Source organism: Triticum aestivum, chromosome 1B (assembly GCF_018294505.1).
Source record: "Triticum aestivum cultivar Chinese Spring chromosome 1B, IWGSC CS RefSeq v2.1, whole genome shotgun sequence".
Lineage (NCBI taxonomy): Eukaryota > Viridiplantae > Streptophyta > Magnoliopsida > Poales > Poaceae > Triticum > Triticum aestivum.
Window position 1 is genome coordinate 602,239,277 of NC_057795.1, and position 11,456 is coordinate 602,250,732.

Below are 11,456 nucleotides of genomic sequence, written 5' to 3' on the forward strand. Positions count from 1 at the left end.
AGCGAAAGCCTAGCCACCCCCCCGGCCAGAGGGGCGCAAACATCAGAACAAGCTACCTTACATTGCCCTCCATTGACATGATCGTCGCTGGCCCAGAAGAAAGCGTGACATCTCTTATCTATCTCTATGATGGTACCGATATGGAGGAGCATAGCACTCATAGCGTAAGTGGGGAGAGCCCGAATAACAGATTTGACCAAGACAGCCCGGCCTGCCGCTGACAGTAGGTGGCCACGCCAGCCGGCCAGCCGCTTGTGTACCTTGGCGATGAGAGGATGAAAGTCCAGGAGGCGTAGCTTGTGGGTAGACAGGGGAAGGCCGAGATACTTTTGGGGGAAGGAGGCCACCGAGCACCCCCAACATATTGGCCATACGGGCAGCAGTGTGGGGATCGACATGGATCGGAGCAAAAGTGCTTTTACCGTAGTTAATTTGAAGACCAGTGGCTAGAGAGAAGTCTTGAAGAACAGACTTAAGGTTTGCAAGATGGTTCTCATCAGCCTTAAGAATAATTAAGGTGTCATCGGCATACTACAGTACAGGACAGGGGGAGTTGGGGATGATGGGGTGCTCTAAGAGGCCGTGGGACGCAGCGTCGATGAACATGCGTTGTAGGACGTCGGCGATGATTATGAAGAGGTAGGGGGATAAAGAGTCGCCCTGTCTGAGGCCACGTTTGCATTGAATCCAGACGCCGGGGGTACCGTCAAGAAGGATCGCCGATTGGCTGGAGTTATTTAACATCTTAATCCAATGAATAACCTTGTCTGGGAAGCCTTTGGCGTTTAGGATGGAGTATAGGAAGCCCCAGGCGACCGAGTCGAATGCTTTCTTGAAATCTAATTTCAGCACAATAGACGGGCATTTGCGTTTGTGGCACGCTTGAACGATGTCAGCGGCAAGAATGAAGTTTTCGGCTATATTACGACCTTTAATAAAACCTGATTGGTCAGGGTGGACAAGGTCCGGGATAAGAGGTTGCACACGATTAGTAATGCATTTGGAGCACAGTTTAACCGGGCAATTTTGCAGAGAGATAGGGCGCAGATGGTCAGGATCAGAGGACCCGATCTGTTTAGGGATTAAGACAATATAAGACTTGTTAATGCGCTTAAGATCAGCAGTGCCATCGTGGAGGCAAGAGAGAAGGTGCAAGAGATCGTGTTTAACAAGGTCCCGGTTAGCTTTGTAGAAAGCCGGCCCGAACACATCTGGACCCGGACTAGCATTGTCGTTCATGGAGAATAGGGCCTTTTTGATCTCGTCAAGCGTGAAGGGAGTGGTTAGAGCATCAGCCTGGTCCGTTGTGAGGCGTGAAGAAGAAACTAGGTCGGGGAGATTCGGGAGAGAGTCGCACACAAGAGGGAAGCCAATAATGTTCTTGAAGTAATCCCGAAGGGCACGGTGTTTCCCAGAGTGAGAAGTCACATCAACCCCATTTAAAACCAAAGCTTTGATATGGTTCTTACGCATTCTCACAGTGGCACACAGATGGAAGTAGTCTGAGTTTTCGTCCCCCAGACGCAGTCTTTGATTTTGGCACGCTGTCGCCAGTATAAGGCGGTTAGGGCATTTTGGCGGTGGAGAGAGAGGGCAGCTTGGGTGCGGACCGAGCGTTCCAGCGATGAGAGAGGCCTATGTTCCTCCACCTTATCTAGGAAGGTGATGACCGTTTGACAGTTTTTAGCAAACACGATCGGAGCTCTCGAGTGCTTGGCCCAGCCCTGTTTTCTACTAATGGTATTGTACTTCTTTTAGATGACTCTGATCTCTTATGGGGTGTATAGGGCATCCAATGTTAGTTCATTAGTGACAGAAGAATATAGTACTAAACTGCTAATGAATGATTGTGGCCGGAGTTTAGTGTACTGAAGAAGAAACGTTACCGCATGAGTAGTAAATGGAGTGTACAGCCGGAGGTTGGCAGCTAGAGCACATACATGTAATAGATGCACGGTGGGACCAGAGTTAGAGCACGTACATTAAATTCTCAGCTTTCTATAAGAATAGGATAATAATAGTAGTACCTGAGTTATTATTGAAAAGATTTCTGGAGTTATTCTCATGACGTACTCAGTTTCTCAATTAACAGAAAAAACAAATATGAAATATCTTAGAAAATCTCTCAAATATAATTAGATAATTTCGCATGAATTAGTACTCCCTCTGTTCTTAAATATAAGGCTTTCTAGAGATTCCAATATAGACTATATACGGAGCAAAATGAGTGAATCTACATTTTAAAATGCGTCCATATACATCCGTATGTAGTCGGTATTGAAATCTTTAAAAGATCTTGTATTTAGAAACGGATGGAGTATCGTAAAAATTAAGCTTTGTAAAAATGTGTGATTACGTGAAATGGCTTTTAAGTTTGAGACGAAGGAGTTGAAGGAAGATGAAACGGGGTCAATGGAATCAATGGGAAAGGCATTAAGTGATGATGTGACCATTGCTTGAGTAAATGTAGCTTTAGTTGTTGGATGTTGGTGGCTAGAGCAGGAGTGTGTTGTTGAGTGGGCCAGTGCATGCAGAGAATACAACGCTATGCATCTCTAAATCAGAACATACATGCAACTAAAATGATGAATACATATAGTGGTGCAGATACCTATGCATAATTGATGGTGAGATATTGGGTGGTTATAATGAAAGTATCATAGCTTGTATCATGCATGCCAACTAGGCAGATTTAATGTATAATTAAATGAAGAAAGAGAAAATTGAGTATCATAGCATGATATGGTATCATAACAAATGTTATGATAGTATGTGTCATGCATGATAATAAATAAAGCACTATATGATACTAGGAAGGTAGTATCATACACTAGTATCATATGCATGATACTAGTATATGATACTTTCCATTACAACCAGCCCGAGGCTGCGCCGGCAGGTGCTCCTATGCAATTTTGCATATGCATGATACTACCTACTACAATCAGCCTTATCACTATCCTAGCTCGTTTTAAAAGTGCCGGGTTTCGGATTGGTATACCCTATCTACGAGGGCAGAGTTAATACACACAGCCGACAAGGGGATCACGTCACCTGCTCTATTTGATGAAGCCACAACAAACTCCACAGCTTCTAGATTCCCGATCCTAGGTGTGTACACATGGCGAGGAGCATGCACGAAAATATGGACACAAATAGTTCCTTGTGTGGATAAATCACCAACGGAACTGGGCCCAGTTAAGTCCATGCTCGCTCTCTAGAAGGTGTACGCGCACTGCTTCCACGTCAATTTCTATCCGACCGCGCAGCCGACGCGCAGGAACTAGAGTTGCACTGTCTCATGGGGACACAGAACGCTCCCTACCTGCGCGCGCGGCATGGAAGGTTCCGCTGGGCATCGGTTGGTGGATGGATTCTCCCTGAGTACTCGTTCTCCCTCGTCGTCTTCCTGTAGAACGATATTTCTTTCCGTGCAAGCAGACATGATCGAGCCCATGCAGATTGTTCAGAGCCGTCTGCTACTCTGCTTCATCTTGAACTGTCCCCGTGATGGACTGTAGGATTCCCGTCCGTCAGTCTAGCTAGTCCTTTTGATGTGGATTCCTACCGTCAGTCTAGCTAGTCCTTTTGATGTGGATTCCTACCGTCATTCTCTTGAGAGCATCCGAGGAAACGACACACTGGGAGGGATCAATGAGGCTACTTCCACGTATTCAGTGGCTACTTCCCATTGGTGACGGTTCCGGCTTCCGGACGGACCAATGGGAACGTGTGCGCATTAGCTGCTCCGTATCTACTCCCTTGTTCAGAATTATGTCACAGAAACGGATAAAAGTGTGTATATAGAAACTAAAATACGTCTAGATATATTCATTTCTTCAATAAGTATTTCTGAACGGAGGGCGTAGATTCTAGAAGCAAGCCTAGCCACAAGACAAGCAAACGACCAGCCCGTAAGATGCGCGCGCAACGCCATGTAATAAAGGCCAACCGTGCAGCACCTGCACCGGTGGTGGCACGCCGACGGCCGCCTCGGTCATTCGTCTACCCCTGCTCGCTCCCAATTCCACTATGCTCCTTTGCCAAAAGCTTGTGCTGCCTTCTTCGCGGTTGGCGCCTTGGCGCCAGATTCAGAGGACCAATTAACTTGCGTTGGTCCCTTTTCATAAGGGTTCCTTCCCAAGTCCATTTGGTTTGTTAAGACATTTTGGCGGAGCAAATTCTTGTGTTTTGTTGGCTATTCCTACAATAAGGATCGAGTAATCCATATAGAGGGCTCGCGCTCACATGCTTTAAGGTAGTACCACCATAGTTCCATCGTCGCAATGGAAAGAACGCGAGCGGTTCTGCCGAAAGGGTAGTGAGATGAGGAGCCGGAGAGCCCCAGCTATATTGCGATGAAAGAAACAAAGGGAACAAATTAAAGGATGCATTGTAGAGCATGCTCGATGTGTGTTGTGCACAACACGTATCCTCTTTCTCATGCGAGAAGTTTCATTCAGCCGATGTCATTCATGATTTCAAGTTGCACTGATATTCGCCGTGGCCAACATTTCACCGACACCTCCCACTCCTATGGCTACATTTTGCACTTCTCTTGATCTTAGCATCTCAGCTCACCTTTGTCATGGATCCTCTTCTCTTTGGCCTATGAATCGAGCACTGGCTAGGAGCTTTATATAAGTTGTTGTGCCAGTCAAACTATAGTGCGCCGGTGAGTTGGTGAGCCCGATTAACATCTATATTCAACTACTCAAGTCCCGCAGCAGTGTTGCCATCTATGTACCGATCAAATTGAACATAGTACAAGTACTTATAAATAAAACATGTACTAGGTGGTAAACATACATGACCTGATGAGATCTAGATACCCGCGTCAAGCATGTCGTGTTCAATGCGAGGTTTTTTTTTCACATACTGCATCTACATTTTGCTCCTAGTTAGTAGTTACAACCGAACGAAGTGTGAGAGCATCACATCTCAATATCCTCAACTACTAGACAGATCGGATATAGGCTTTTTTTTTGCAACTTGACATACTGGATATAGTGAAATAGTTGAAGAGTACACCAGATAGTGAAATAGTTGAAGAGTACACCATATAGTGAAATAGTTGAAGAGTACACCAAATAGATCGAGTGCTACACATGTCGGTGGTGGTTTTGGTGGACGTGGTGCACTTCGGTAAAGTCCCAACCTGCAACATGCAATACGACTTCTGGTGCACATGAAATCTTCAAGAGGTTCAATGCACTCTAAATGTTAGAAAACTAGAACGTTGCCCATGTGTTGCTATGAAGCCATGGCGGCTCAGGAGATCATCAAAATAGTTGAGAGTACACAAGATAATGGTTTGCACAGGGAGCGTCGTTAATTTAGCGCGGATGGCCACCACTTCCCCATCGCCTCTATTTTATGGGCAGACTCTAACATCTCGTTGATCTCAAAATCAGCTACCTGACCCAACGGAAGTTGACATTTTTTTAGACAGAGAACCAACCTAAAGTAGATTGAATTGCTTAGGACGGTTAGAGAGCACATTTGATGTTTGTGATAATCTATATACATGTATGTATACCTCCTCACAATGCAAGAGATAATCATGTAAATGAACTGAATAGAGAGCTAGTAGACCGACAATTATAAAGATAACCCAACATCAATGTGATCCGGATACATATTAGTGCCTGCTTTGCATGAGAATTTTTTAGATACCAGAGAGTTAATTGAAATCTAACTACTAACCAAAATAAAGCTAAAGAGATAAGTAGATGATCTAAACTAGAACAAACTCATAGTTTTGGGCATCCACAAGTCGAACCCTCAAAACAAAGAGCTAAAACGCCTAGGCAAGGGAACATACAACAATTCATGCGAAGCACCTATCAAACAACATTCTTAGGTACTACCTCCGTCCTGGTTTATTGGTCCCGTCAGCACCATACCGTGTAACAATTTTACAAGGCCCCTACGAGGAAAGCCCCTAGATTTTCTCTCCGAATTAATCTCACATGCAGATTTAATGTGTGGGAAATAGCTAGTGCAAGCATCTTTAATCGCCCGATTGGCCATGCAGCCACGGTTACCGCGCCGATAATTCTACACCTACGAACACTAACGTAAATCTTTTACGTAACCTTCCATCAATACCTCCCCCCCCCCCCTTGATTTTAAGTGGGGTGGGGCCCGCCTTCTCTCTAACCCCAATCATAACCTGCCAGCTGTCTAATTACATAACATTATGTTAAACCATTCGTAGGTGTAGCATTGCTCATGCAGGGAAAAGGGCAGGCGTAGTTGTTGTGAGCCTCATGGCCTGGTTTATCGGCATTAAATTCGTGCATAACTACTGGCTCTAATCCAAGCATTATCTCCATGTTCGAAGCCGCCTTGGTCCATACGTTCTGGCTGAGGGGACCTAAAAACCCGGACGAAGGTAGTAGGATATATATTACATTTGCATGCATTATGCAGAAGCAACAAAAGAAAACTTCAGAGCAAGCATTGCAGTAGATAGAGTGTAGACAAAGAAGGTCCGTCTCTCACGTCGCCATGATCCTGTTCACCCCCACCCGCCAGACATGCACGACTCTAAAGAACTGATTTGCAGTAGATGGAGCGTAGACAAAGAAGGTTCATCTCTCACGTTGCCATGATCCAGTTCACCCCCACCCGCCAGCCATGCACAACTAAAGAACTTATTTGCAATCAGCTCGAACATCTTAACTCCCCATCTAAGGGTTTCTGGACTTTTCTGGTTTTTCTGCAAAAGTACCCAATCATTCAACCATCTGGCAATCATATTGATAGGAACACGAGGATCATTAATCTTGTTAATTATCAAATATTATGCTATTTCTTAATATCCAAATTGCCCACAGAACTACTGAGACACCAACCAACATCATGTGCCTTTCAGCTTTTGCAAAAAATGAAGAAAAAAACATACATCAAACTCATGCATGTACCCGCAAAAAAAAATCATGCATGCTATCGGGAATATCAGTTAAACTGAAAGCACACTTTGGAATGTTCAATAGCATTTTGGAAACAGAACATTGCACATAAAATGTGTTGCGCAGACTCCTCTCCGCCACAGAAAATGGGCGCGCTCCAATCCGGCCTCTTCTAATCAGGTTGTCTTTTATCAGAATGTTGATCCCAAACACCAGCTACAAGAAAATTATAATTATAGAAAGCATTTTAACCTTCCATAGGAAAAAAATGGGAAAATTTTCTTCCGTCTTCATCAGTTTCATGGAATAAGATCTTTACTACAGTTTCAATATAAGTCCACGGTAAATTCCAGAGTTTTCTTTTTCGGGAAGTAAATTCCAGAGTTTCTAGATGCTGATCTGAAAACAAGAGTTCCCCGTGCAGATATGGGGTGAAATCGCCAAGAAAATTGCCACCCAGCTAATCAAGTCCATGCACTCAGTACTACCAAGATGCACACGTCCATTTCCCTGACGGCGCAGCTGACGCGCAAGACAGTTGTGGTGATTGATTGCCGGGGACAGACAGGGAACGGTCTATAACTCTATATGGATTGCTGAAAAAAACATCGCTGTTGGTGGATCGCCCAGATAGATTTTTCCACGCGCGGGCGCATGCATGATGCATGCACGCCGGTGAAAATTCTCGCACGGTAACGGATCGCCGATAGATCGTGTCCACACGGCTGCCGCGGAGACTTGTTGACTAGGCTGGTTGGAATTTCTACCCGTTCTTCTTCACGTGCATAGTTTCCCTGCAAGCGAGGTAAGGCGCCATGCAGAGGTCCATAAATTGTTGATCAGCAATGGAGCCGAACTCGAATGAAGAGGTGATCTGTCTTCTTTTACTTAATGGAGAGGAACAGGCGATGGTTTTTCATAGGATTATCCTATCTTTTCAGTCATGTAATGTCGATGTTTACTTGGCTTGTAAATGAATCTTTATTTTATTAATGAGACACATATATATTTATATATATATATTACTAAAAAGAAAGACTATTCTTAGAGCCGTCCGCTTCATCTTGGACAGTTCACGCGCGACGGGCTGCAGGATATTCCCGTGTGCCATTCTCTCCATATTGCATCCGAGGAAACGACACTAGCTTGCGGCCCACTGTGTCCAAGTGATCGATCGACCGTGATCTATTCCGGTCGCCGGACGAGTGGAATCGTGTGCGCGCTAGCTAGCTGGTCCGCTGACTCCGACGACCCGCTGCCGGTCCGCATCTAGAAGCGGGACACGCCACGACAGCCGCGCCATGCGCTGGTCAGTCAAACGTCACATGCAACGACCAGCCCGTGCACAAACGCAACCACGCGTCCACGTCGCGCGACCACGGCCGCCCTATAAAGGCCGCCCGCGCGCCACCTGCACCGGTGGCGCCGCCCGCCTTTTCCACCCCGGTCCCTCCCTCTCTTCTACCTCCGGATCCGCCACCTCCACTGCGTTTTCCTACGGAACCACCTCGAAGCTCGACATCACGGCCGGCCGGAACGGAATTACGGAAGGACCCGTGGTTTCGCCGGTGTCTTTGCCGCAGGTGAGCCGGAGTTCTCCTCCGTTTCTCTCGTCCCCTATTTCTCGCCGGACGCCGGCCAAGTTGCCAATTATTGACTGTTACTGCACTTCAGTTTGCACCCTTTGCTTGTACGGCTACGCTTGCTTAATTAACCGGCTGTGTTGCTTCCGTCCGTGCTTGCAGAACAAGTCGATCCGATCCACGACAAGTCGCCGTCTTTGCCCACTTGGTTACAGAGAATTTTCAACCGCATGCAGTTTGATTCATGTGAACAAAGAGCGGCACCGAATCCAATCTAATCCGGTTGAAGACTTTCTCGCCGAGCTGGGCCGATCGACGGACATGGAGATGGACATGGAGGGGGGCTCGCAGCCGCAGCCGCAGGGCGCCTCGCTCTCGCCGGCGCCGTTCCTGATCAAGACGTACGAGATGGTGGAGGACCCGGCGACCAGCCGCGTCGTGTCGTGGGGCCCCGGCGGCGCCAGCTTCGTGGTGTGGAACCCGCCGGACTTCTCCCGGGACCTGCTGCCCAAGTACTTCAAGCACAACAACTTCTCCAGCTTCATCCGGCAGCTCAACACCTACGTCAGTTGCCCCACTCCATGTTTGATTTCGCAAAGAGTTTCTCCTGCCATTGTTACTGATTTCATATGCCGTCTCTCAGGGTTTTCGGAAGATCGACCCGGAGCGATGGGAGTTCGCGAACGACGACTTCATCAGGGGCCACATGCACCTCCTCAAGAACATCCACCGGCGCAAGCCGGTGCACAGCCACTCACCGCAGAACCAGGTGAACGGGCCGCTGGCGGAGTCGGAGAGGCGCGAGTACGAGGAGGAGATCAGCAGGCTCAAGCACGAGAACGGCCTGCTCGTGGCAGAGCTCCAGAGGCAGGCACAGCAGCAGTGCGGGCTCAGCTGGCTGATGCAGTCGCTGGAGGACCGGCTGACGGCGATGGAGCAGCGGCAGGCGGACGTCGTGGCCTCCGTGCGCGACACCCTGCAGAGGAGACGGGGCGGCGTTCATCCACGGCAGGAGACCATGATGCTGGAACTGGAGCCGACGGACCATTTCAGCAAGAAGAGGAGGGTTCCGACGATCGGTTTCTTCGTCGAGGAGCCCGCCGAGGAGCAGCGGGTGCCGCATCTGCGGGCGATGGGTGGTGAGACGCCGGGCATGGTCATGGTGAACGCCGAGCCCTTTGAGAAGATGGAGCTGGCCCTGGTCTCCATGGAGAAGCTCGTCCGGAGGGCCGGCGACTATGCGTCGTCCTCTGAAGACATGTACAACGCCGCCGCCGCCGCTGCGCCCAGCACCGATGATCCGGCTCATGCAGATCTGCAGGCGGCGCCAGTGGAGACCGGAGCAAATCTTCAGCCGTCTTCACCGGAGCTAGCGGAGTCTCCGGGTTACGCTGTCCAGAGTCCAATGCTACTATTCCCAGAAATTCACGAAGACAAGCGCAATACAACGGCCGAAGTCGACATGAGCTCCGAGGCCAGCACCACAGACGCTTCGCAGGACGAGACGACCGCCGAGGCCGAGGCCGAGACCGGAGTTCCCCATGAACCGGCCGTGGCGAACGATCTGTTCTGGGAGCGGTTTCTCACGGACACGCCCAAGCCGCTAGCCGTCGAGGAAAGCCATGGACCCGAGGACGATGTGAAGACCGGCCTAGACTGCTACTGGTTCGGTCACCGGAACAACGTTGATCAGATCACCGAGCAGATGGGGCACCTCGCTTCTGCTCAGAAGACCTGATGGCTGGCCTACCATTTCCGCTCGTGTATAGCCCATCTGTAAATTATAGTTTAGCCTAGCCTGTCTCACATGCCCTCAGCCTCTACAAGCATCTCCCTTTCAGATATAGTATTGTACAGTATATAGCTCCTCGTCACACACTCTGTACATTTGTAAATTAGTCGCAGATATACAATTTTGAAGTCCGGTGCCCTGACTTGTTGTGTGTATGCTTCTTCCTGGTGACCCGAGTAATAGCATTAACAAACTTGTATTGCGGCTGCCTAATCATATGCTTCGGAAGAAGAGGAAAACATGCGTTGAAAGAACGTGATTCAGGTTTTTTTAAATGTGGTCACGAGAATCTAGAATGCCTCCTTTTCTGACTTCTAACTCAAGTACTCATTTAACCATTTAGACCTACAGATTGCTCTGGTTAAAGTGTTAATATTACCACCTATAACCAAACGGTGACACTGATTGAAGCGATGGCTATAAAGCGAACTAAGAGCGTCTCCAACAGACGCGCTAAGTGCCGCGCGCAAAAAATCTGTTTGCCGCGCGCGCTTCGGCTGATTTAGCGCGGCCGCGAGTGCTGGCTCCAGCAGCCGCGCTATAATGCAGCGCGCGCGCGCCGCTCCAGCAGCGCGCAAAAATACAGCACGCGTGACTCGCGGGGCGCGCGTGAAAATGAGTTTGAAACAATTATCAAAATGCAATGAACATGTGAAATTTGTCACAAACATTTTCCAACCAAGTTCATGCCCACAAGTTCATCCAACCAAGTACAAAATGCAAACTAAAAGTTCATACCCACAAGACATAAATGAAAGACACATCAAACATCTTCCTCGTCTTCTTCATCATCTTCCGAAGACGATTCTTCCGCCTCCGAAGATGAATCTTCCTCCCTATCCTCATCACGCATCGCCTTCGCGCCGCCGGAGCCGCCGTGGCCGTCGAACGCACTGCAAGCTTCTTTCCCCTCGCCTTTGTGCCGCCGGAGCCGTCCGCCGCCTTGTTTTTCTTCGCCGAAGTTTTACCCTTCTTCGGCCACGCCGCATTGGGGAGCTTCGACGATGCGGCGGCGGCACGGGACGGCGCCGGCGCGACGCCACCCGTCGCCGTTGTCATCCACGGCGGCAACAAGAGGCTGTGCGCGAGGCCGGCGCTCGGCGGAGCTCCGGCGGTGGCGACGCCAACGCTCCCCGCGCTAGGGTTTCCGACGGCGGCGGCGGC

The 11,456-nt window shown here is 48.8% G+C and overlaps 1 protein-coding gene across 1 annotated transcript; it reads left to right on the forward strand.

Annotated features, from left to right (window-relative positions):
• Nucleotides 1-8,198: 8,198 nt before the first annotated feature.
• Nucleotides 8,199-10,420, forward strand: LOC123141555 (heat stress transcription factor A-4d). The gene is made up of 3 exons (XM_044560667.1): nt 8,199-8,500; nt 8,663-9,064; nt 9,144-10,420. The coding sequence occupies exons 1-3, from the start codon at nt 8,219-8,221 to the stop codon at nt 10,236-10,238; spliced, it is 1,779 nt and encodes a 592-aa protein (XP_044416602.1). The 5' UTR covers nt 8,199-8,218; the 3' UTR covers nt 10,239-10,420.
• The last annotated feature ends 1,036 nt before the right edge of the window (nt 10,421-11,456 follow it).

What these genes read in the sequence shown, in the direction of transcription:
- LOC123141555 (XM_044560667.1), top strand. Translation starts at nt 8,219, where the DNA reads ATGCGCTGGTCAGTCAAACGTCACATGCAACGACCAGCCCGTGCACAA. An exon ending in CGCCGGTGTCTTTGCCGCAG is followed by an intron (nt 8,501 to 8,662) that starts GTGAGCCGGAGT and finishes CCGTGCTTGCAG; the next exon opens with AACAAGTCGATCCGATCCAC. An exon ending in TCCGGCAGCTCAACACCTAC is followed by an intron (nt 9,065 to 9,143) that starts GTCAGTTGCCCC and finishes GCCGTCTCTCAG; the next exon opens with GGTTTTCGGAAGATCGACCC.